The sequence below is a fragment of the Lithobates pipiens genome, unplaced genomic scaffold (assembly GCF_037356315.1).
Source record: "Lithobates pipiens isolate NorthernLeopardFrog02 unplaced genomic scaffold, aLitPip1_a1.2 Scaffold_18, whole genome shotgun sequence".
NCBI lineage: Eukaryota > Metazoa > Chordata > Amphibia > Anura > Ranidae > Lithobates > Lithobates pipiens.
This window is the reverse complement of record NW_027507758.1, coordinates 302,771,318-302,791,908: the sequence shown is the minus strand read 5'-3', so window position 1 is coordinate 302,791,908 and position 20,591 is coordinate 302,771,318. Positions and strand designations below refer to the sequence as shown.

The 20,591-nt window shown below is 41.3% G+C and overlaps 1 protein-coding gene across 2 annotated transcripts in view; it reads left to right on the top strand.

Annotated features, from left to right (window-relative positions):
- The window catches only part of GRIK2 (glutamate ionotropic receptor kainate type subunit 2), a 984,426-nt gene that overhangs the window by 656,967 nt on the left and 306,868 nt on the right, over positions 1-20,591 (top strand). For both annotated transcript variants that reach the window (XM_077487191.1, XM_077487190.1), the window contains one exon: positions 4,836-5,042. In XM_077487191.1, the coding sequence (XP_077343317.1) occupies positions 4,836-5,042 (207 nt within the window). The remainder of the gene's footprint in view (positions 1-4,835; positions 5,043-20,591) is intronic.

Sequence of the window (20,591 nt, the reverse complement as noted above, 5' to 3'; positions counted from 1 at the left end):
ATCTGCCGGTACCTTCAGGTTCATAAACAGGCGCCGAATATTATTGGCCATAGATCAATTAGGAATAAACCTGGACTGATCGTGATGGACCAATCCGACTATCACTCGAGATAGCCTGGTGGCCAAAACTTGTGCCAGAAGCTTAACGTTTGCATTCAATAAAGAAATTGGGTAGTATGAGTCCGGCAGATGCCTATCCTTACCAGGCTTGGGAAGATTAGTTCTGCGGGATCATAACTAGTTTTAGAAGTATATAGGTCATTGTAAAACTGATGAAAGTCATTTAATATGTCAGAATTAAGAATATGTGTTTCACCTGTAGCTGACTTAATGGCTGTAATAGTTGTAGAGTCCCGTTGCTCCCTAGCTACCAAGGCCAGAAGATGTCCTGTATTTTCTCACTCCTCAAAATAGCCCTGTTGAAGAAAGTATCTCCTCTTCTCTGCTGCTGACATTAGAACTGAATTATACATAGATTGCGCCTCTGACCATGTGCCATGATTGGATTGGGAGGGATCAGCGATCAGTGCCTGTTCTCTATTCATTATTTCCTCTCTTACTCTCTCCTCCCATTCCCTAGAGTGGATCTTGATATCGGTGATTTCTTTAATGAGGCAGCCCCTCAGGAATGCATTGAGCATGTCCCATACCACTGCTGCACTGGCGAATTGTCTATTAAATTGCAGGAACTCTCTCAGTGTACTCAGAAGCCCATCTGGAGATGGGAACAGGGTCAGCCAAAAAGGATTCACTCTCTATAATGGACGGCCAGATGAGGCAGCGGTGTCTAGCCGCACCCAAAAGGGAGAGTAATCAGATAGGAGATGCGGCTCATATGCAGAGTCCCTCACCCTCTGCATTAGTGTATCATTTCCCAGACTCAGATCAATACTAGAGAGTCCACCATGCATAGTTGAGTAGCAGGAGTAGCATCTAACATCAGTATGCCTTTCTCGCCACACATCATGGAGCCCCAGCTCTGAGAGCAAGGAAGCAGAGGCCGTCTTTACTGTGGTAGATCTAGCCAGTCTAGGGGTCAGAGGCAACATGTCCAAGCATGGGTCCAGGGTGTTATTGAAATAACCCAGGGCCAACACCGACACATCCAGATATAAAGCCATGAACTGAGCTAAACTTTTGAGGGGTGCTGCCGAGAATAGCGGAGGAATATATACTGCTGCAATAATACACATGAATCCATTTAGTTTACACAATATGAAACCATATTTGCCATCTCCGGCAACCCGTTGCTGGATGCATTCAAATTAAATATTAGCAGAGATCAATACACTAACCCCGTGGAATATGAGGGGTGTGTGAAATGAAATTGTGTTGGGTATTTGCGTTATCGCAGCAGGTGGACAGAGTTGGACTGCAAGTGTTTCTCTTGGAGACAAATTAGCTGTGGTTGCAGCCTGCTAAAATGTTAAAATATTGCATTCCTCTTAACTCCATCTTCCATGCCTCTTACATTCCATGACAGTAGCAGCATCCCTGCATTAGCTATGTCAGCCATTAAAATTTGGCTCAATTATTACAGCAGTTAGAGCAAACCTTAAGCTGAGGTGGATATAAATCGTGACTGTGTGCAACAACATTACCAGACACTTAGAATAAGTGCTCTTGCTCCACCCATTGGATGTTGGGAGCATGGCCAACAAAGTCAGAGTCATCCGATGTGGTTTCTATGGAGAGATAAACTTCCAGGGAAGAGAGAGAACAGCACATTGGTTAGGTATAAATCAGTACAATCTTTGGCCAACTGGGCCCATAAGAAAACAAAATACCACCCCCAAACTTGCAGGGGGATAAGTCCTCGCAGGACCACCTTGTGGGGGCTCAATAGTAGCTGTGTGGCTGATGAACAGTTTGTACCACAATAAACTGAGCGCAGAGAAAACAAACCAAAAATTACTTTTTCAAGTGGTGTAGGGATGTGAGAGTGCATGAGTCCTCCCCGCTGGATTCAGCAAAAGCACCTTTAAAGTAGTTGTGATAGATTTTGATCTTCCCAGTGACATTAGGGTGGCTGTTGAGCCAAATGCCTTTCCTCCCTATCATGCCAGTGCATTGCAGCTGTGGGGTTGTCAAAGAAGTGTGAGTTTCCATTAGTGATGACTTTTAGCTTAGCAGGGTAGAGCATGAAATATTGAACATTGAGAGTGCACAGCCTCCTTTTTATAGGAAACAGGGAGACCTTGGCATTATCCGGAATTAGTATGCCAGCGGCCCTGGCTTTACTCAGTATGGTGTCCCGGTCTTTATAATTTAACAGGTGGAACAAAAAGGGCCTTGGTGGGGTGCCCTGTGGTGGGAGTATTGCAGGGACCCTATGTGCCCTCTCCACTGCAAACATAGGTGACAGAGCATCACAGCCGAAAGTGTCTGTGAGCTATGCTTCAATAAAGACCACTGGGTTTTTACCCTCTGCTCTTTCAGGGACACCCACAGCATGCATATTATTTCTACGTAAACTATTCTCCATGTCCTCTAAACGGGCTGCATTAGCTGAGGCCACAGAATGTATGTGTCTAACATCTCTTTGCATGGCTGCCATTCATCCTCTAATGTGCTGAGGTGTCCCTCCAGGGCAGATGTGCACTCCTGCAACTTCTGCATATCTTGTCTGACTAGGGATATTTCAACTTTCATGCCCTTCACCTCCCTTGTCAGGTCTGTAATTGAGGGGCTACATGTTGTCACCGCTGCAAATATGTCCCTTAATGTGGGTTCGGGGTCAGCTCCGTCTAGCTGGGACATCACTGCCATATTGGAGGCCTGAGGCCTGGTACTCACATGCGATGTAGCCTGGTTATCATCCAGGAGCCTGGGGACTCCATCCAGGGATCCCATGTCCGGGTTTGCTGTGCTTTTCCTTGGAGTCAAGCTGCTGGAGGAATGCCAGATCTTTCAGTGCACGTCCCCTGCCAAACAATCGCTGTGCGGCCTCCTTCACTGAATGGGGTGGGGGACCACCATCATGGCCAGCTGTGTCAGGCAGTAGCTTCAGCCTCGCTTATCTCCTGGACATGGCAGCATGGAATATACCCGGCTGGGTATAGCAGGTCAGTCACTGCAGCTAATGCAGGTATTCCTGGGTCCGTGCTGCAAAGGATGGCGGTGCTTTTGAAAGGATTCTGCAGGATTCTCAGCAGAGCTAGCTCAAGTGTCAAAAATAAGCAGGGGGTTGTGTTAGTGTCAAAATCCCCCCATTTGCTGTCCTAGGGTAATAATTCTTACTCACCGTACCATATCTATGGAGAATCATATTGTCATCCTAGGACAGAAAGTGTGTTAGGACTACAGAATACCTTCCTCTGTAGCTCTATAATATAGAGAATGTCCTGTAGTCTACAGACACAGCTGGGATTTATGCTGGCTAAAAATAGTGAGCAAAGGCAAAAAAATCCTAATAAGTTATTAGCGCAAACAATTTTGGTAAGATTATCAGGTATTTTTTATAAATATCAAACAGATTTAATAAAAAAAGATTAATGGTATATTTAACACAACAGAGACAAAATTGATAAGTTCATTGTTAGAGTTTGCATACACATTAAGGGTGAGGGGAGGATAGTGTTAAGGTTCCATTTTAGAGGTTAGGTTCAATTTAATATATATTAAATGTATTAAGGTGAAGGTTACATTTTAGGGTTAAGGCCAGGTTTAAGATCAGGTTTATATTTTAGGGTTAAGATTTATTGAGGGAGTGTTATGTTTTAAGGTGAAGGTTGAGGTTTAAGCTTTGGAGGGGTTAAGCATTAAGGGGTCAATTTAGGGTTTAGATTAGGGTTAGGGTGAAAGTTACACTTTAGGTTTAAGGCTTGGATACTAATTGCTTAAGCAGGGAATACATTTTACCTTTTGGTGTGATTAAGAGGTAGGGCATCATTTTAGGAGATGGTTAAAAGTTCAGATAGGAAAAGGCTAATGCCAGGTACACACAATCGGACTATCCGGTGGACTTGGTCCAGCGGACCAGAGTCCGCCAGACAAACCGCCCGTGTGTGGACTCCGGCAGACTTTTTCATTCCAAAAGTCCGGTGGACTTAGAAAGAAGTTTTGACTCAAAATTGTCCGCCCATGTGTGTGCTAGTCCGCCGGACTTTTGAAATGAACGGACTTGCCCACACGGAGAAAAGTCTGTTCATTTTGAACGTGATCCAACAGCATGAGTGTGTCATCCTAAAATGAAGATAATTGCTAAGCCTTGTGTTTGTCTTTGCTTCTTCTCTTGCAGTAGAAGTTTTTGGAGCTGTTAAATTAGAAGGATCATTATATTTGTATGGAGACATTATTTTTTGTATTTATGTATGAAACAGTTAGATTTTATTTTATTATGTAGGACATAAACATACAGTCAGAAAAATGTGTATGCCTATAGCGCATATTTACTTTTTAGAGTAATATGTTTAAAGTTGCTAATAAGGCAACATTACTTTTTTCATTTTTGTAGATCCATGAATCATAAATACTCTTGGTACATAAAAAATATTCTCTTATTTAAACCCACCATTGCACAAATAAAACATATAAAGAAACTGCAGGTGCAAGACCAGAACTGTTGCATTAACAATAGAGAACAATTTCAAAAGATTTATCAAATTGTCAGATACAAATAAGTAAGATCATACTTCATTATTCCAGTTACTTCTTTTCACGATACCTCAGAGAAGGAAGAATGAGCCAATACAACACATTAGGTTTACATTTACGGGCATTTTTTCTTTCTTTACAGCCTTTATAAGGAAACGCTGGGTGTCAGAATGTGTTATTGAAGTAACAGAGTTCAGAGTAAAATGACTAAATGAAAAAAAACACATTTCTTTTAACAGGAAGAACCTTATGTGATGTTCAAGAAATCTGATAAACCACTTTATGGAAAGGAGAGATTCGAAGGCTATTGCATTGACTTACTTCAGAAATTATCTGAAATTCTTGGATTTAAATATGAAATTCGGTTAGTGGAAGATGGCAAATATGGAGTTAAGGAGGATACCACTCAACAATGGAATGGAATGGTCCGTGAGCTAATGGATCATGTAAGTTTAATTTTATCAGCATTGCATTTTTTGCTCTCAATATACTTTTGAACTAATCAGTAAAAAATACCAACATGAATTACCTTTGGAATTACTGTCACAAATCTTAATAACAGCAAATAAATGTAACCACTTGACCTCCGGAAGTTTTTATCCTTTTCATGACCAGGGCATGTTTTGCTATTCAGCACTGTGCTACAGTACAGATACTCCCCAAATGACCATTTTTTGGAAAGTAGACAGTAATTAGTCATTTCTAATGAACACTACTAGTATTTAGTAAGAGGCATGGTGAGTTTTTTCAAGTTGTATTTTTTTTCGCAATTTTTTTTTACATACTGTCACCAGTGCAATACAGTGTCATCATACGACTGGTGTGGCGGTGAACAGGTAATACTCACTGGTGACAGTATTTTTAAAAACAAATAAATATATATAAAAAGAAATTAAGATTTTTTATTTTTTTTTCATTTACCTAGTCACTGTAACAGTAATCATTTGAACTGTCATGAATGGCTTTTTTTCATGATTCGGTATTTACTACTGCGATGCTGTGATTGGATCACAGCTATCACATAATACACTGTGATTGGTCCAGGTACCAGTAATCACTGGTGACCAATCACAGATCACACGCAGTAGTAAACAATTATGCCATTAATGGATTCCATCTATGACTATTGTTTATGATGTGATATATGCTCACACAGTGATCAATTGGTATCTGGACTGGTCACAGTGGCCCAATATTGAGCACCACAACCTGCTGTGTCTGGTGGACACAGCAGTTGCAGATCACCTTTTGCGCACCCCAGGGGGAGTAAATTTTCTGTTAGTGGTCGGCAAGCTGTTAATATTTTATAGCAAAATGCAATTGTTACCTAACAGATGACAGGGAGAGAGATAACAGAAGATGAGCTATTCATAGTCAATTAATTTAAACATATAAGCAGAATTCAGAATGATTGGCACTCATGGCTGCTTGTGTGCAGGCTGAAAATGGCCTACTTACTTCAGCTAATGTACCGTCCTGCTGCTTTGAATTACAGTACAAGTTGCGTAAATATATTATATCTGTTTTAAAAAAAAACTCTTAAACTTAACTCTGGGATAATTTGCCTATAATAGATAGGATACTGTATAATTATCTAAAAATACAGTATGTTCTTGCTATAATTTTGATCTTTGTGTACACAAAATCAGGTTATCTGAGAACAGTATCTGGTTATCCTGCTAAGAAGATGCTTCCTGTCCAAGAATGGCACTGTTCATTCACTATCCTGTATCTATGGAGGATCAGTGTTGTCATCCTAGAAACAAAAGTGTGTTGGGACTACAGAACACCCCCTCCTCATTTCCACAAAATAAGGGTGGTGTTCTGTAGAACACCATAGAAAGCTGAGTTGGGTTAATAACACTGCTTGAAAAAACACTGCAGAATGCACAGGACAGGTTTCTGACAGAATCCCCATGTACTCTATATGTTCATATAATGTTTTTAATGGCCATATTTAACATACCAAAAGAGAGCAAATATTACAAAATTTTTTTTGGATTTACATACATTTAAAGGTTTAATGAACCAACTCACCCTGAACTGATTGTAGATTCCACAAAATCAAGCCATCTAAGAGTTTCCTTTACCTTTCCGGAACTCTGTGACAAGATGTCTGCCCATGACTTTACAGGTCTGGCCACCTACCAAAGTATTTACAATACTGTGCTTAAAAGTGACCATACACTATACAAACTGATTGTACAATCTCCTTAACTCTAACATCAACGGTGTGGTGCAAGTGCTTGCCTGATGTGATTCAAATTGAACAGATTACAGACATGACCTCCTATTACATAGTTACATACAATAAAAAATATATTTAATGTATAGTTTGTAGGACTGAAGAAAATGCACAGGTCCATTCAGTTTAAGGTGTTTGTGGGTGTGTGCATGTGAGATTTTTGTTCTCTAAGCCCTTGTACACACGGTCGGAGATTCTGACGGAATGTTTCCTATCGGACCGCTTTGTCGGATATTCCGACTGTGTGTGGTCTGCATCGGACTATTTCCATCGGAATATCTGACGGACCAACTTTTCCAACTTAAAATTTTCCAACAAAATGCTCCGATCGGACATACTCCGATCATGTGTAGCCTACTCTGACGGACAAAGTGCCACGCATGCTCAGATCAAATTCCTAGACCAAAGCTATTGGCTACTAGCCTGAACGTAGTCCCGTCGTAACGAAATAACGTCATCATGTTATGTACCATCGGATTTTTCGACAACTGAGTCTGACCGTGTGTATGCAACATCACTTCCAGACCTCTTCCGGAATTAATCCGTCGGAATAACTCCGACAGATTTGGTTGTCGGAATCTCCGACCGTGTATACGGGGGCTAACAATGCTCATAACCCTATATATTCTGCCCCCAGAGAAAGGCATCTAAAAGTTTTGTAAAGTTGTCCACACTCTCAGCTAGTACCACTTCCTGGGGGAGGAAGTTCCAAATGTTAGCTTCTCTAACAGTAAAGCACCTTTTACACGATCTAAGGTTAAACCTCTCTTCATCCAAGTTAAAATTTTTGCCACTTGTCCTGTTCAGGGACCTTAGAGTAAACTATTTATTAGAGTTAATGGAGTCACCTTTGATATATTTGAACATTATAAGTCTGAAAATTGGTGGCCAAAAGTGATCATGGCAAAACCACTGTTTTGTAAAGGGGTACAATTATTGATTTATCTCTTGAATATATACCCTTTTTAACACATGACAGTATTTAACTACCGGTAGCTTTGTCAGCTGTGGCTAGGCATTGCATGCTATTTCCAAGTCTGTGATCTACAAGTACCCCCAGATCCTTTTCCATCATTGATTCTCCCAGAGGAGTCCCTCCTTAAGTGTATTTTGCACTTATTCTTGTGGCATACAAGTGCATACTGTATCTTTTCTCAATATTGAGCCATATCTGTCACGTAGCTGCTCAACCCCATATTTTGTTTATGTCTTCTTGTAAATATGCTATATCCGGTGCCAAAATAATTTCCCTGCATATATTGGTGTCACTAGCAAACACTGAAATTTAGCTCTTGATTAAAACCTCTATATCATGATTTAACAAATTGAACAACATTGGTTCTAAAACAAAACCCTGAGACACACAATCTAAACTTTTGACTATTCAGAGAGTGAATCATGTATCACTACTCTTTGGACCTGTTTTTGTAACCAGTTTCCTTTCCATGTACATACAATTTCACCAACTCCAGCAGACCTTATTTTAAATATTAAACGTTTATAAGATACAGTATCACACCCCTTAACAAAATTTAGAAAAACTATGTGCACCTAACCTCCACCATTCAAACACTTACTTCTTCATAGAATGATAACAGGTTGGTCTGACAAGAATAGTCTTTCAAAAATCCATGCTGGTAATCACTTACAGTATGATACCTTTATCACAGACACATTTTAAATAGATGATGTGACAGACCCAACCAAGACAGGGGCTTTTGAAGAGGACTAGGGACAAGCTTCCCACCCATTGATTTTGGCCTATGGAGAGAGCAGATCAGTCTCTAATGATGGACAAACACGTAATGGACACTGAGAGTGAGGTTTGGATTACTACTTTGAATAAGGACAATAATGCTTCCATTCTGGAGTGGATAGAAAGGTTTAATATTAATCTTGTACAGGTTAATGGTCAAGGGACAATGGTGGCCCTCCTGCAGATTGAGTTGGAGAAGCTTCTCCACTTGGGACAGAATATTTATCAACAATATCCCTCAAGAGATCTATGAAGATACATTAATTCCATCTTTTCAGGCTGCTGGAACATTGTATGAGTTTGTCTCATAGACTGTTGTAGATGGGTATTGGCCAGTCTGAGGTGGAGTGGGATTACTGTTTGTTATATGTGTTTTTCCCATTGTGTGCCTAATAGGTATGGATTCCCATTGTTAATTGAGTTAATTGAGCCACCTATTGTTTCTATCTGTTTGGCAAAATTGTCTAACAGTTGGAGGTTCCTACATGATTGGATTAGTCGTGTGTCAACTCTACCTTGTTATCTAACCAGCGTGTGATTTTTTGAGTAAATATTTGGTTTTACTGTTCAGGTGGTGGCTGACCTATTTTGAAGTGTATAAAAACTTGTATTTCTGTTCAATAAATAGTCATTCCTTTGGTTTTATTTTAACATCTTGTCTGTGTATGATGCTTGGGTTAAAAGGGCTGCATTAGCTCTCGGTCTGCTGAGTTTGAAGAGCAGGAGACACTGTTTTGCAGAAGCACACAAGCTAGATGCCAAGGTGTTTCGTCACAGGTGCCCCTACCATACCTTACATTTTATTGGTATTAGGCTGACATTGGTCTGTCATTTCCTAATCTTGATACTTTTTTTGTAAATTGGTCCCACATTTACTGTTGAAAGCAGGTTTTCAACAGGCTTCAAGAAGTGTTGAAGCCTGCTAGCATCTTGTTTAAAGTGGCAATCAGCACTCCCATTAGGATCTGTGTTTAGCATTTACAATCTGGAGTTGAATGGTACTTTAAAAGCTGCAACAATGCTTGCTGAAATCTCTGTGAATGCATTGTCAATGCTTGCTGTACACACTGATCTTATACACTCTGAAACACATATGAAACAGACCTAAGAACTCATGAGTGTAAGCCACATGGACCTGATGATTTGTTTACATTTAATTCCTCTAGTCTGTTTTGTACATAGTTTTCAGACAACTACAGAGGTATCTTTGGTAAAATGTCAGTAGTATTAGGCCTCATGCACATTGGACATTTTTTGGACATTTTTACAGCTGCTGTTTTTGGCTTCAGACTTTTTTTCTACAGTCAATAAACTCTACAGCATGTTATCCTATGTGTCCTCGCACACATAGGCTGTTATCAACTGTTTTTGGCTGGGGCATTTTTTGGCTGGAAAAAAACCCCAAAACTAGTGGGTTCTGAGAGGAGTTTCCAGCTGTAAAAACTCTCTAACATAAAAACAATGCAGATAAACACTCAAAAAAGTGGCTCAGTGTTTTTTTTTATGTTTTTGATCCCATTGAAAAAAATGCGTAAAATTGCTAACGGTAAAAAACGCTGAAAAACACAAAGAAAAACTCTAAAAATGTTTTTGCAAAAATCCTGAAAAATCTGTTCTTTCATAGCTTTTTATGATTGATATATTTAACAAAAAAATGTTGAGATTTGTTTTACTTGCTGTAGCAATGCATTTCGTACATTCCATTTTATCCTCCGTGATTGGTCCCTTGTGTTTCTTGTTGCATTCCTTGTAAATCTGGAATGTTGAGGTTGTCCTTTTTACTTTGTACATTTTTGGTAAATTGTGCATTAAGAATGTATAGAGCATGGCCAACCTTGGACACTATTTGCTCAGTTAGTCAGTCCCAGATTTTCACTGCTTAGGTGAATGCTGTAAATTCCTCTGAGTTAAATAGTGAAATGTAAGTGTTAATTCTAAAAAAGTGATGTTTGCTAATGAAGTAGTGAATGGGAAAACAATTGCTAATATTGATTTCAGGAAAGATATGTGGCAATGGCCATAAAAATTAGATAACAGTTAGTTTGGATAGTGTAGAAGCCTGTAATTTGGATGTAAAATAATTAGTAAAATTTACTATGGGCTATTATATATGTAATAAATGAAAAGGAACTTTCTGTTCATAAAACATATGTGTATGTGCAAAACAAATCGTGTGTGTGGGTATCAATGTCCAGCTTTACAAGTATTACATTTATTAAGCATTTCAACTTATAAATGGGACTGGACATTAGGTTTGGTGGATCATGAGTTCAAACCAAACCCAAACTGTTTTCAGTTCACCAAATGGGTACTAAATTACCATATTTGACCAGCTTGTCCACCTGCCCAAGCCCCTGACTGCTGAAACTGGAAGTTATTCATTTAGTGGTGGTATTACTACTGCCACTTAATGACAGGTCCTGGCCACCCACCAGCTTGTTTCAAATAGTAGACAAGCTTCCAGGTAACATCATTGACCAAATATGGTAATACTCATATTTGGACAATGACATCACCCAGGTTTCCTGGTGCTGTGTTAATATTCCAGCAGGGAACTGTCATTTGCAAAAAAGGGGGTCATCATGGTACAGCTCATCATGCTGAATGGTCATCAGAGCGTCATTCATCATAATTGATGTTTGATTCACATTACTGGATGACTTGACGTACGGTACATTGTTTTAACCACTTTCAGACCGGACCATTTTGCTGGTAAATGACCAGAGGTCTTTTTACAATTTGGCACTGCGCTGCTTTAACTGGTAACTGCGCTGTCATGCAATGTTGTACCCAAACGAAATTTGCGTCCTTTTCTTCCCACAAATAGAGCTTTCTTTTAAAGGTATTTGACTGACTGCGATTTTTATTTTTTGCGATATAAACGTAAAAAGACCGCAAATTTTGAAAAAAAAATGATATTTTCTACTTTTTGTTATTAGAAAAATCCAATAAACTCAATTTTAGTCATACATTTAGGCCAAAATGTATTCAGCCACATGTCTTTGGTAAAAAAAAGTCAATAACTGTATATTTATTGGTTTGCGCAAAAGTTGTCACATCTACAAACTAAGGTACATTTTCTGGAATTTACGCAGCTTTTAGTTTATGACTGCCTATCTCATTTCTTGAGGTGCTAAAATGGCAGGGCAGTACAAAACCCCCGCAAATGACCCCATTTTGGAAAGTAGACACCCTAAGGAAATTGATAAGAGGCATGTTGAGCCCATTGAATATTTTTTTTTTTTTACACAAAGTTGTCACTTAATGATATATTGCTCACACATGCCATGGTTATATGTGGAATTGTACCCCAAAATACATTCTGCTGCTTCTCCTGAGTACGGGGATACCACATGTGGTCGACTTTTTGGAAGCCTAGCCGCGTACGGGGCCCCGAAAGCCAAGCACCGCCTTCAGGATTTCTAAGGGCATACATATGTCATTTTACTCCTCACTACCTATCACAGTTTTGAAGGCCATAAAATGCCAAGATGGCACAAAACCCCCACAAATGACCCCATTTTAGAAAGTAGACACCCCAAGCTATTTGCTGAGAGGCATGTTGAGTCCATGGAATATTTTATATTTTGCCACAAGTTGCGGGAATATTACAAACTTTATTAATTTTTCACAAAGTTGTCACTAAATGATATATTGCTCACACATGCTATGGGCATATGTGAAATTACACCCCAAAATAAATTCTTCTGCTTCTTCTGAGTACGGGGATACCACATGTGTGGGATTTTTTGGGAGCCTAGCCGCGTACGGGGCCCCGAAAACCAAGCACCGCCTTCAGGCTTTCTAAGGGCGTAAATTTTTCATTTCACTCCTCACTACCTATTACAGTTTTGAAGGCCATAAAATGCCAAGATGGCACAAAACCCCCCCCCCAAATGACCCCATTTTAGAAAGTAGACACCCCAAGCTATTTGCTGAGAGGCATGTTGAGTCCGTAGAATATTTTATATTTTGCCACAAGTTGCGGGAAAATTACAAACTTTTTTTTTTTTTTTTTTTCACAAAGTTGTCACTAAATGATATATTGCTCACGCATGCCATGGGCATATGTGAAATGACACCCCAAAATAAATTCTGCTGCTTCTCCTGAGTACAGGGATACCACATGTGTGGGATTTTTTGGGAGCCTAGCTGCGTACGGGGCCCCGAAAGCCAAGAACCGCCTTCAGGCTTTCTAAGGGCGTAAATTTTTGATTTCACGCCTCACTACCTATTACAGTTTTGAAGGCCATAAAATGCCAAGATGGCACAAACCCCCCCCCAAATGACCCCATTTTAGAAAGTAGACACCCCAAGATATTTGCTGAGAGGCATGTTGAGTCCGTGGAATATTTTATATTTTGCCACAAGTTGCGGGAAAATTACAAACTTTTTTTTTTTTCACAAAGTTGTCACTAAATGATATATTGCTCACGCATGCCATGGGCATATGTGAAATGACACCCCAAAATAAATTCTGCTGCTTCTCCTGAGTACAGGGATACCACATGTGTGGGATTTTTTGGGAGCCTAGCTGCGTACGGGGCCCCGAAAGCCAAGAACCGCCTTCAGGCTTTCTAAGGGCGTAAATTTTTGATTTCACGCCTCACTACCTATTACAGTTTTGAAAGCCATAAAATGCCAAGATGGCACAAAACCCCCACAAATGACCCCATTTTAGAAAGTAGACACCCCAAGCTATTTTCTGAGAGGCATGTTGAGTCCATGGAATATTTTATATTTTGCCGCAAGTTGCGGGAAAATTACAAACTTTTTTTTTTTTTTTCACAAAGTTGTCACTAAATGATATATTGCTCACACATGCCATGGTTATATGTGGAATTGTACCCCAAAATACATTCTGCTGCTTCTCCTGAGTACGGGGATACCACATGTGGTCGACTTTTTGGAAGCCTAGCCGCGTACGGGGCCCCGAAAGCCAAGCACCGCCTTCAGGATTTCTAAGGGCATACATATGTCATTTTACTCCTCACTACCTATCACAGTTTTGAAGGCCATAAAATGCCAAGATGGCACAAAACCCCCACAAATGACCCCATTTTAGAAAGTAGACACCCCAAAATATTCCATGGACTCGACATGCCTCTCAGCAAATATCTTGGGGTGTCTACTTTCTAAAATGGGGTCATTTGGGGAGGTTTTGAACTGTCCTGGCATTTTATACACAACATTTAGAAGCTTATGTCACACATCACCCACTCTTCTAACCACTTGAAGAAAAAGCCCTTTCTGACACTTTTTGTTTACATGAAAAAATATTTTTTTTTGCAAGAAAATTACTTTGAACCCCCAAACATGAAGTGTTTTTTTAAAGCAAAAGCCCTACCGATTAAAATGGTGGGTGTTTCATTTTTTTTTCACACGGTATTTGCGCAGCGATTTTTCAAACGCATTTTTTGGGGAAAAAACACACTTTTTTTTATTTTAATGCACTAAAAATCACTATATTGCCCAAATGTTTGATGAAATAAAAAATATGATCTTAGGCCGAGTACATGGATACCAAACACGACATGCTTTAAAATTGCGCAGAAACGTGCAGCGGCGACAAACTACGTACATTTTTAAAATGCCTTTACAGGTGACCACTTTAGATTTACAGAGGAGGTCTACTGCTAAAATTAGTACCCTCGATCTGACCTTCGTGGTGATACCTCACATGCATGGTGCAATTGCTGTTTACATATGACACCAGACCAATGCTTGCGTTCGACGTTGCGCCTTAGCAGGGGGGGACAGGGGTGTTTTTTTTTTTATTATTATTATTTATTTTGCTTTTTTATTTTATTTTTAAACTGTTCCTTTCATTTATATATATTTTTTTATGATTTTTATTGTTATCTCAGGGAATGTAAATATCCCCTATGATTGCAATAGGTAGTGACAGGTACTCTTTTTTGAAAAAATTAGGGTCTATCAGACCCTAGATCTCTCCTCTGTCCTCAAAGCATCTGACCACACCAAGATCGGTGTGATAAAATGCTTTCCCAATTTCCCAATGGCGCTGTTTACATCCCGCAAAATCTAAGTCATGAAATGCTCGTAGCTTCCGGTGTCTTAGGCCATAGAGATGATTGGAGCCATTCTGGTCTCTGATCAGCTCTATGGTCAGCTGGCGGAACCATCGGCTGCATTCTCAGGTTCTCTGTCGGGACAGGAGAGCCTGAGAAAACCATAGAAGATGGTGCGGGGGGGGGGCATTCCCTCCCACTGCTTGTAAAAGTAGTCTAGAGGCTAATTAGCCGCTAGGATTGCTTTTACATAAAAGCCGACCGCTGGCTGAAAAGAATGATACCAAGATGATACCTAAACCTGCAGGCATCATTCTGGTATGAGCACTCAAAGTCCAGCAACATACCAGTATGTTGCTGGAACTGGTTGGGCATATATTGTCATTTTTTTTTCATGCAGCCTGTGGGCTGAACGAAAAAAAAATATTGATCGGTGGGTATGCCCACCATTAGATACCTCCCTTCATCCACCCACTTCTAATGGTGGGCATACATGCACCATTTATATATGCCGAAGCATGGGGGCATCCTCCCGCAAAAGGTAGGAGCAGATCGCTCCTCCACCCCTTATGCCCCCATGCTTCGGCATATATGCTCTTTTTTAACTGTGGTGGTGAAATCACCCCCGACAGTGCTGGAGTCGCGGCTTTATGTATCGTGGGAGCAAACGCTGTTGCTGTCAAGATAAATAAATCCACGCTGCAACTGAATGGCGTACCTGCTAAGCAAATGATGGTTAACAATAAAACAAAGTAACATTACAGTATAACAGTAAGACGTACCATACCTGCAAAGCAAATACAAAAAAAAAATAGCAAAAAATAACACATTTAACACAATCTGTGCCTAAAATATATATATGCCGAAGCATGGGGGCATCCTCCCGCAAAAGGTAGGAGCAGATCGCTCCTCCACCCCGTATGCATATATGCTCTTTTTTAACTGTGGTGGTGAAATCACCTCCGACAGTGCTGGAGTCGTGGCTTTACCTATCGTGGGAGCAAACGCTGTTGCTGTCAAGATAAATAAATCCACGCTACAGCTGAATGGCGTACCTGAAAACAAAAAATGGTTAACAATAAAACATTGCAGAATAGAATACAGTACAAAGGAGCAGAACAATAGAGAGAGAATAGAGAGAGAGAGAACAATAAAACGACAACTATTTTTTTTATTTTATTTTTTATTTTATTTTTTTATTTATTTTTTTTACTTTTTTATTTTTTTAAACACTTTTTTATGTAACTTTAACACTTCTGTTGTAACGGTTCCAGCGGTTTGGGTCTCTCAAAATGCGATGGCATCTTGGGAGACCCTGTGAACGTGTGCCTAGCCTGTGCAATGCTGTACCCTACTCTAAAACTCAACTAGTTCATGGTAGCGTTCAAAACATTCACCAATGCAAAGACCAGGATTGTCAGGACAGCGGGGACAACAATAACGGGTGTCACGCCTATATCCGTGCTTTCTGCAGACACAACATTTTCTTTGGGGGGCTTGTTGGGTAGGGGTACTCGGGAGGACATAAGGATAATGCCTCTCATGCAGCCGGCATACTGCATCTGGTTGGGGAACGTGAGGTGGAGCACCGCCTGGATACAGAAGGGCTCTGACGATATCCTCCTGGAATTTAAGGAAGGATCCAGTCCGTCCTGAAGCTTTGTGTAGTACATAAGCATTCAGTATAGCCAATTGGAATAAATAAACAGACACTTTTTTGTACCAGCGTCTGGCCTTACGGGCAACTAGATACGGCGCCAACAACTGGTCATTGAGGTCCACCCCTCCCATGTTAAGGTTATATTTGTGGACACAGAGGGGTTTCTCCACAATACCAGTCGCCGTAGGAATTTGGACCGTCGTGTCTGCATGAAGGGAGGTAAGAACGAAAACATTCTTATTATCCCTCCACTTCATAGCGAGCAAATTATTACTGTGCAAGCAGGCTCTCTCCCCCAGCCTAAGATGGGACTCTACAAGCCGCTGGGGAAAGCCCCGGCGATTAGGTCGCACGGTGCCACATGCTCCAATCTGCTGATCAAACAAGTGACTAAACAGTGGCACGCTTGTGTAATAATTGTCCACATACAAGTGGTACCCCTTTCCGAATAAGGGTGACACCATGTCCCACACTATCTTGCCAGCGCTTCCTATGTAGTCAGGGCAGTTCTCCGGCTCTACGTGACTATCTTTACCCTCATAAACCATGAAACTACGTGTATAGCCTGTGGCCCTGTCACAGAGCTTATACATCTTGACCCCGTATCTGGAACGCTTGTTGGGGACGTATTGTTTGAATGACAAGCGACCAGAAAACTTAATCAGGGACTCATTAACGCAGACAACTTGATGGGGAGTAAACAAGTCTGCAAAACGTTGGTTGAAGTGGTTTATGAGGGGCCGAATTTTGTAGAGCCGATCGTATTCAGGGTCTCCACGAGGACGACAGAGTTCATTGTCGCTGAAGTGCATGAACCGCAAAATCTGCTCGTATCGTGCCCTGGACATGGAAGCAGAGAACACGCGCATATGGTGAATTGGGTCAGTGGACCAATATGACCGCAACTCACTCTTTTTGGTTATGCCCATGTTGAGGGAGAGGCCCAGAAAGATTTTAAATTCGGAAACCGTAACTGGTTTCCATTGTCTGGCAAGGGCGGACTGGGGAATAGTGGCGATGTGTTGACCAGCGTACAAATTGGTTTGGTCCACAATAGATCTATAGAGATCTTCGGTGAAAAACAGTGAGTAAAAGTCAAGTGTCGTAAAATCAACTGTTTCCACGTTAATGCCAGGTTGGCCAGTGAATAGGGGGAAGTACGGGTTCTGCAGAAGTGGTGGGCACCCAATTAGGATTGGCGAATTCTGCAGGAAGGGCACTATGGGTACGATGGGCCTGTCTTTGTCTTTGTCTTGGTGGCAGCGGGACACTACTTGTGCTTGCCACCTCGCCAGCTTGAACTGCACTTATGGGACTCGCCACGTCACCACGTGTTACTGCAGTGCTGGATGTACGTCCAGGGTGTACTAGGCCGCTGGTGCTTGCCAGTTCACCAGAAGGATGAGCGGCTCTAGTATGTCTCTGCTCCATACGAGTGACCTGCGGTTCCTGCACCTGAACAACAGAATACATTCGGGATCGGGCACACCTGTCCTTAACAGGGACCTCATCTCCGTCGTCAGAGCTATCTGTCATGGAGCCGCTGTCCTCTACAGGATCGTATTCTGAGCCTGAATCTGACAGATGAGTGACGTCCTCTTCACTATCTGTCATGCTCAGAAACGTGTAGGCCTCTTCACTAGTGTACCTTCGCTTTGCCATTTTGGGCTCTAAATTTAGGGGTACACTAGTGAGACTCACAGGTAAAAAAGCACCTAGCCTGTCAGCGACTGTTTCAAAACGCTACAAAAAAAACTGTTAGCGATCGCAGGGATCAAGCCTGACTCTGCGAACGCTGCAGTTATGTGTGTTGTGTTTTGTAAGTGACAGTGATCGATCGATACTGCACTTGGGTGGGCTGGGCTGGGCTTGGCGGAGGGGCTAAATGCAGGTGCTAGCAGGTATCTGGGCTGATCCCGCTAACAATGCGTTTTGGGAAACCTAAAATGCTGGCAACGCTAATATAGATCTGATCAGATACTATATTACTAAGGGAGGTGTATGCTTTGCGCGTGGGTGTTAGCGGTACTGGCACTAACCTGACGCTGGGGCGACACAGACCTTATCTGACCCTCAAACTTATATCACCCGCCGGGTGATCAGGGGGTTAAACCTTTATTAGGTAATAAATGGCGGGTGCCCTAAAACAAAAAAAAATAACTAACCAACCAGCGTCACCTGTAACAGTTATATGGTGATCACTGGTGAAAGGGTTAACTAGGGGGCAATCAGGGGGCTTTATGCGGTAGTATATGGGGGTCCCTGACGCTATAAAACGCTGCGGCGAACCTAAATACTTACCTGCCTAACTAGCGTCACCTGTGACACTAATACAGCGATCAGAAAAACGATCGCTTATTAGTGACACTGGCGACTGGGGGTGATCACGGGGTTAAACCTTTATTGGGGGGGTTAGGGGGTACCCTAGAGCTAAAGGGGGCTAACCCTAACTGCCCTAACAGTTATTACAGTCACAAATGACACCAATGCAAAAAAAAAAAAATGCAATTGGTGTCACTGTGACTGGGGGTGCAGGGGTGATTGGGGGGGTGATCGGGGGGTGAAGGGGGGGGGTGAAAAGTGTGCCTGGCGTGTTCTACTGTTAGTGTAGTGTTAGGTGCAACTCACAGTTCCTCTCTCCTCGGTGCCGGAACGAAAAAGACCGACATGAGGAGAGATTACATCACTTCCTCTGCCTGTGTTTACATTACAGGAGAGGAAGTGATGTCACGGAGCATTTCTATTAGTCGGGAGCGATTGCGAGGGGGTGGCCATGAATGAATGGCCGCCCCCTCATCCCGGAACGCTCCCGAACGAATACCGACCGCCGCAGGCACCGGGGGGGCCCGATCGGGCCCCCCACCCACGGGAAGGCAGGGACGTATATATACGCCCATATGCCTGCCCGTGCCATTCTGTCGACGTATATCGTCGTGCGGCGGTCGGCAAGTGGTTAAACAATATTTTTTCCATGGTGTGGATGTTTTTATTTACTAGTCATATTTTCCCAATATTCATTCACGTGGAGGGGGCAAAGCCAGATGTATGGGGACCCACTTATTTTAACGGGGGCTTCCAGACTCCCAGAAGCACTGGGCCAATCAGCATAAGGCAAGGCACTTTGCAGGGGGAAGCTTTGTGCCCCCCCCCCCGCAATGTACTCTCTTAATGTTGTGGTCCTGTGAAATAGTATAGATCAAGAAGTGGAAAACATACTTCCTGCACCATATTTTCCTGGCCAGCCAAAATGCATGCCTGTAGAATGAGCTGGCATGAGTTTTAGGGGGACCCAAACCTTATTTTTGTCTAGGATACACTTAGGGTCTGGCATGGATTTAGGGGGGAACCACATACTTTGTTCTTAAAATGACAGTAAAAACATTTTAAACACTGTGTACTGTACTTTTATCAAAACAAGTCTAGTATATATACATATGCAAAGGGGGCTGTGGGATCCCATGCCATCTTTTACAAATATATGTATTTTTTATTTTATTTTTGTGTGAGTACATTGCATAGGTGTACCTCTTTAAGTGTAGGTTGAAGGCATCACCCAAGCATACCATGTTAAATGAATGCTGTATTTTTACAGTTTTTTAGGCTTTTTAGGCCTTATTAAAAAAGTACTCACTGCTAAATAAATTTTTTTATAAAATATGTTTGCATAGGTACATGTCCTCCACGACAGAGCCCAGTTATACATTTTCTTTTATTTATTTTTAGATTTTTTACCAAAAGCTTGCAAATTGGAAAAAAATAACAAAATTCAACTCCCATTGACTTCAACAGAGTTTAGAAGCTATGTTTGATCCTTCTGAAAACCTAACCCAGGCCAATTTATTCATCATTACTGTGATAGTAACTTTGTGACCAATATGGGGCCAGACTTTTAAAACATGAATCATAATATCAAATTACAATGTGAATTGGTTAGCATCCTACAAAATATAATTTGTGATAAATGTGATCATTCACATTATTCATGCAGCATAAAATACATTAACATCATGATGGCAGTTTACAAATTTAGAAAAGATTCCCATAATGAGAACAGATATCATTTACTGACTTTATAACTCATAAAGGATAAAAATCCCAAAACCCAGTAAAGAAAATGAAGGGGAATGACAAAAGTTTTGTTTAAACGAATAACAGGAAAAAGTGTATAGCATCATGTGTGAGATAAAAAACAAGTACCACCTACATTATTGAACTGGATTATTTTATTCCTAACAGACACAATCTAGTAGGGCGTGCTTTTTCTAGGTAAACACTGATAATGTGCAGTACCATACACCACCA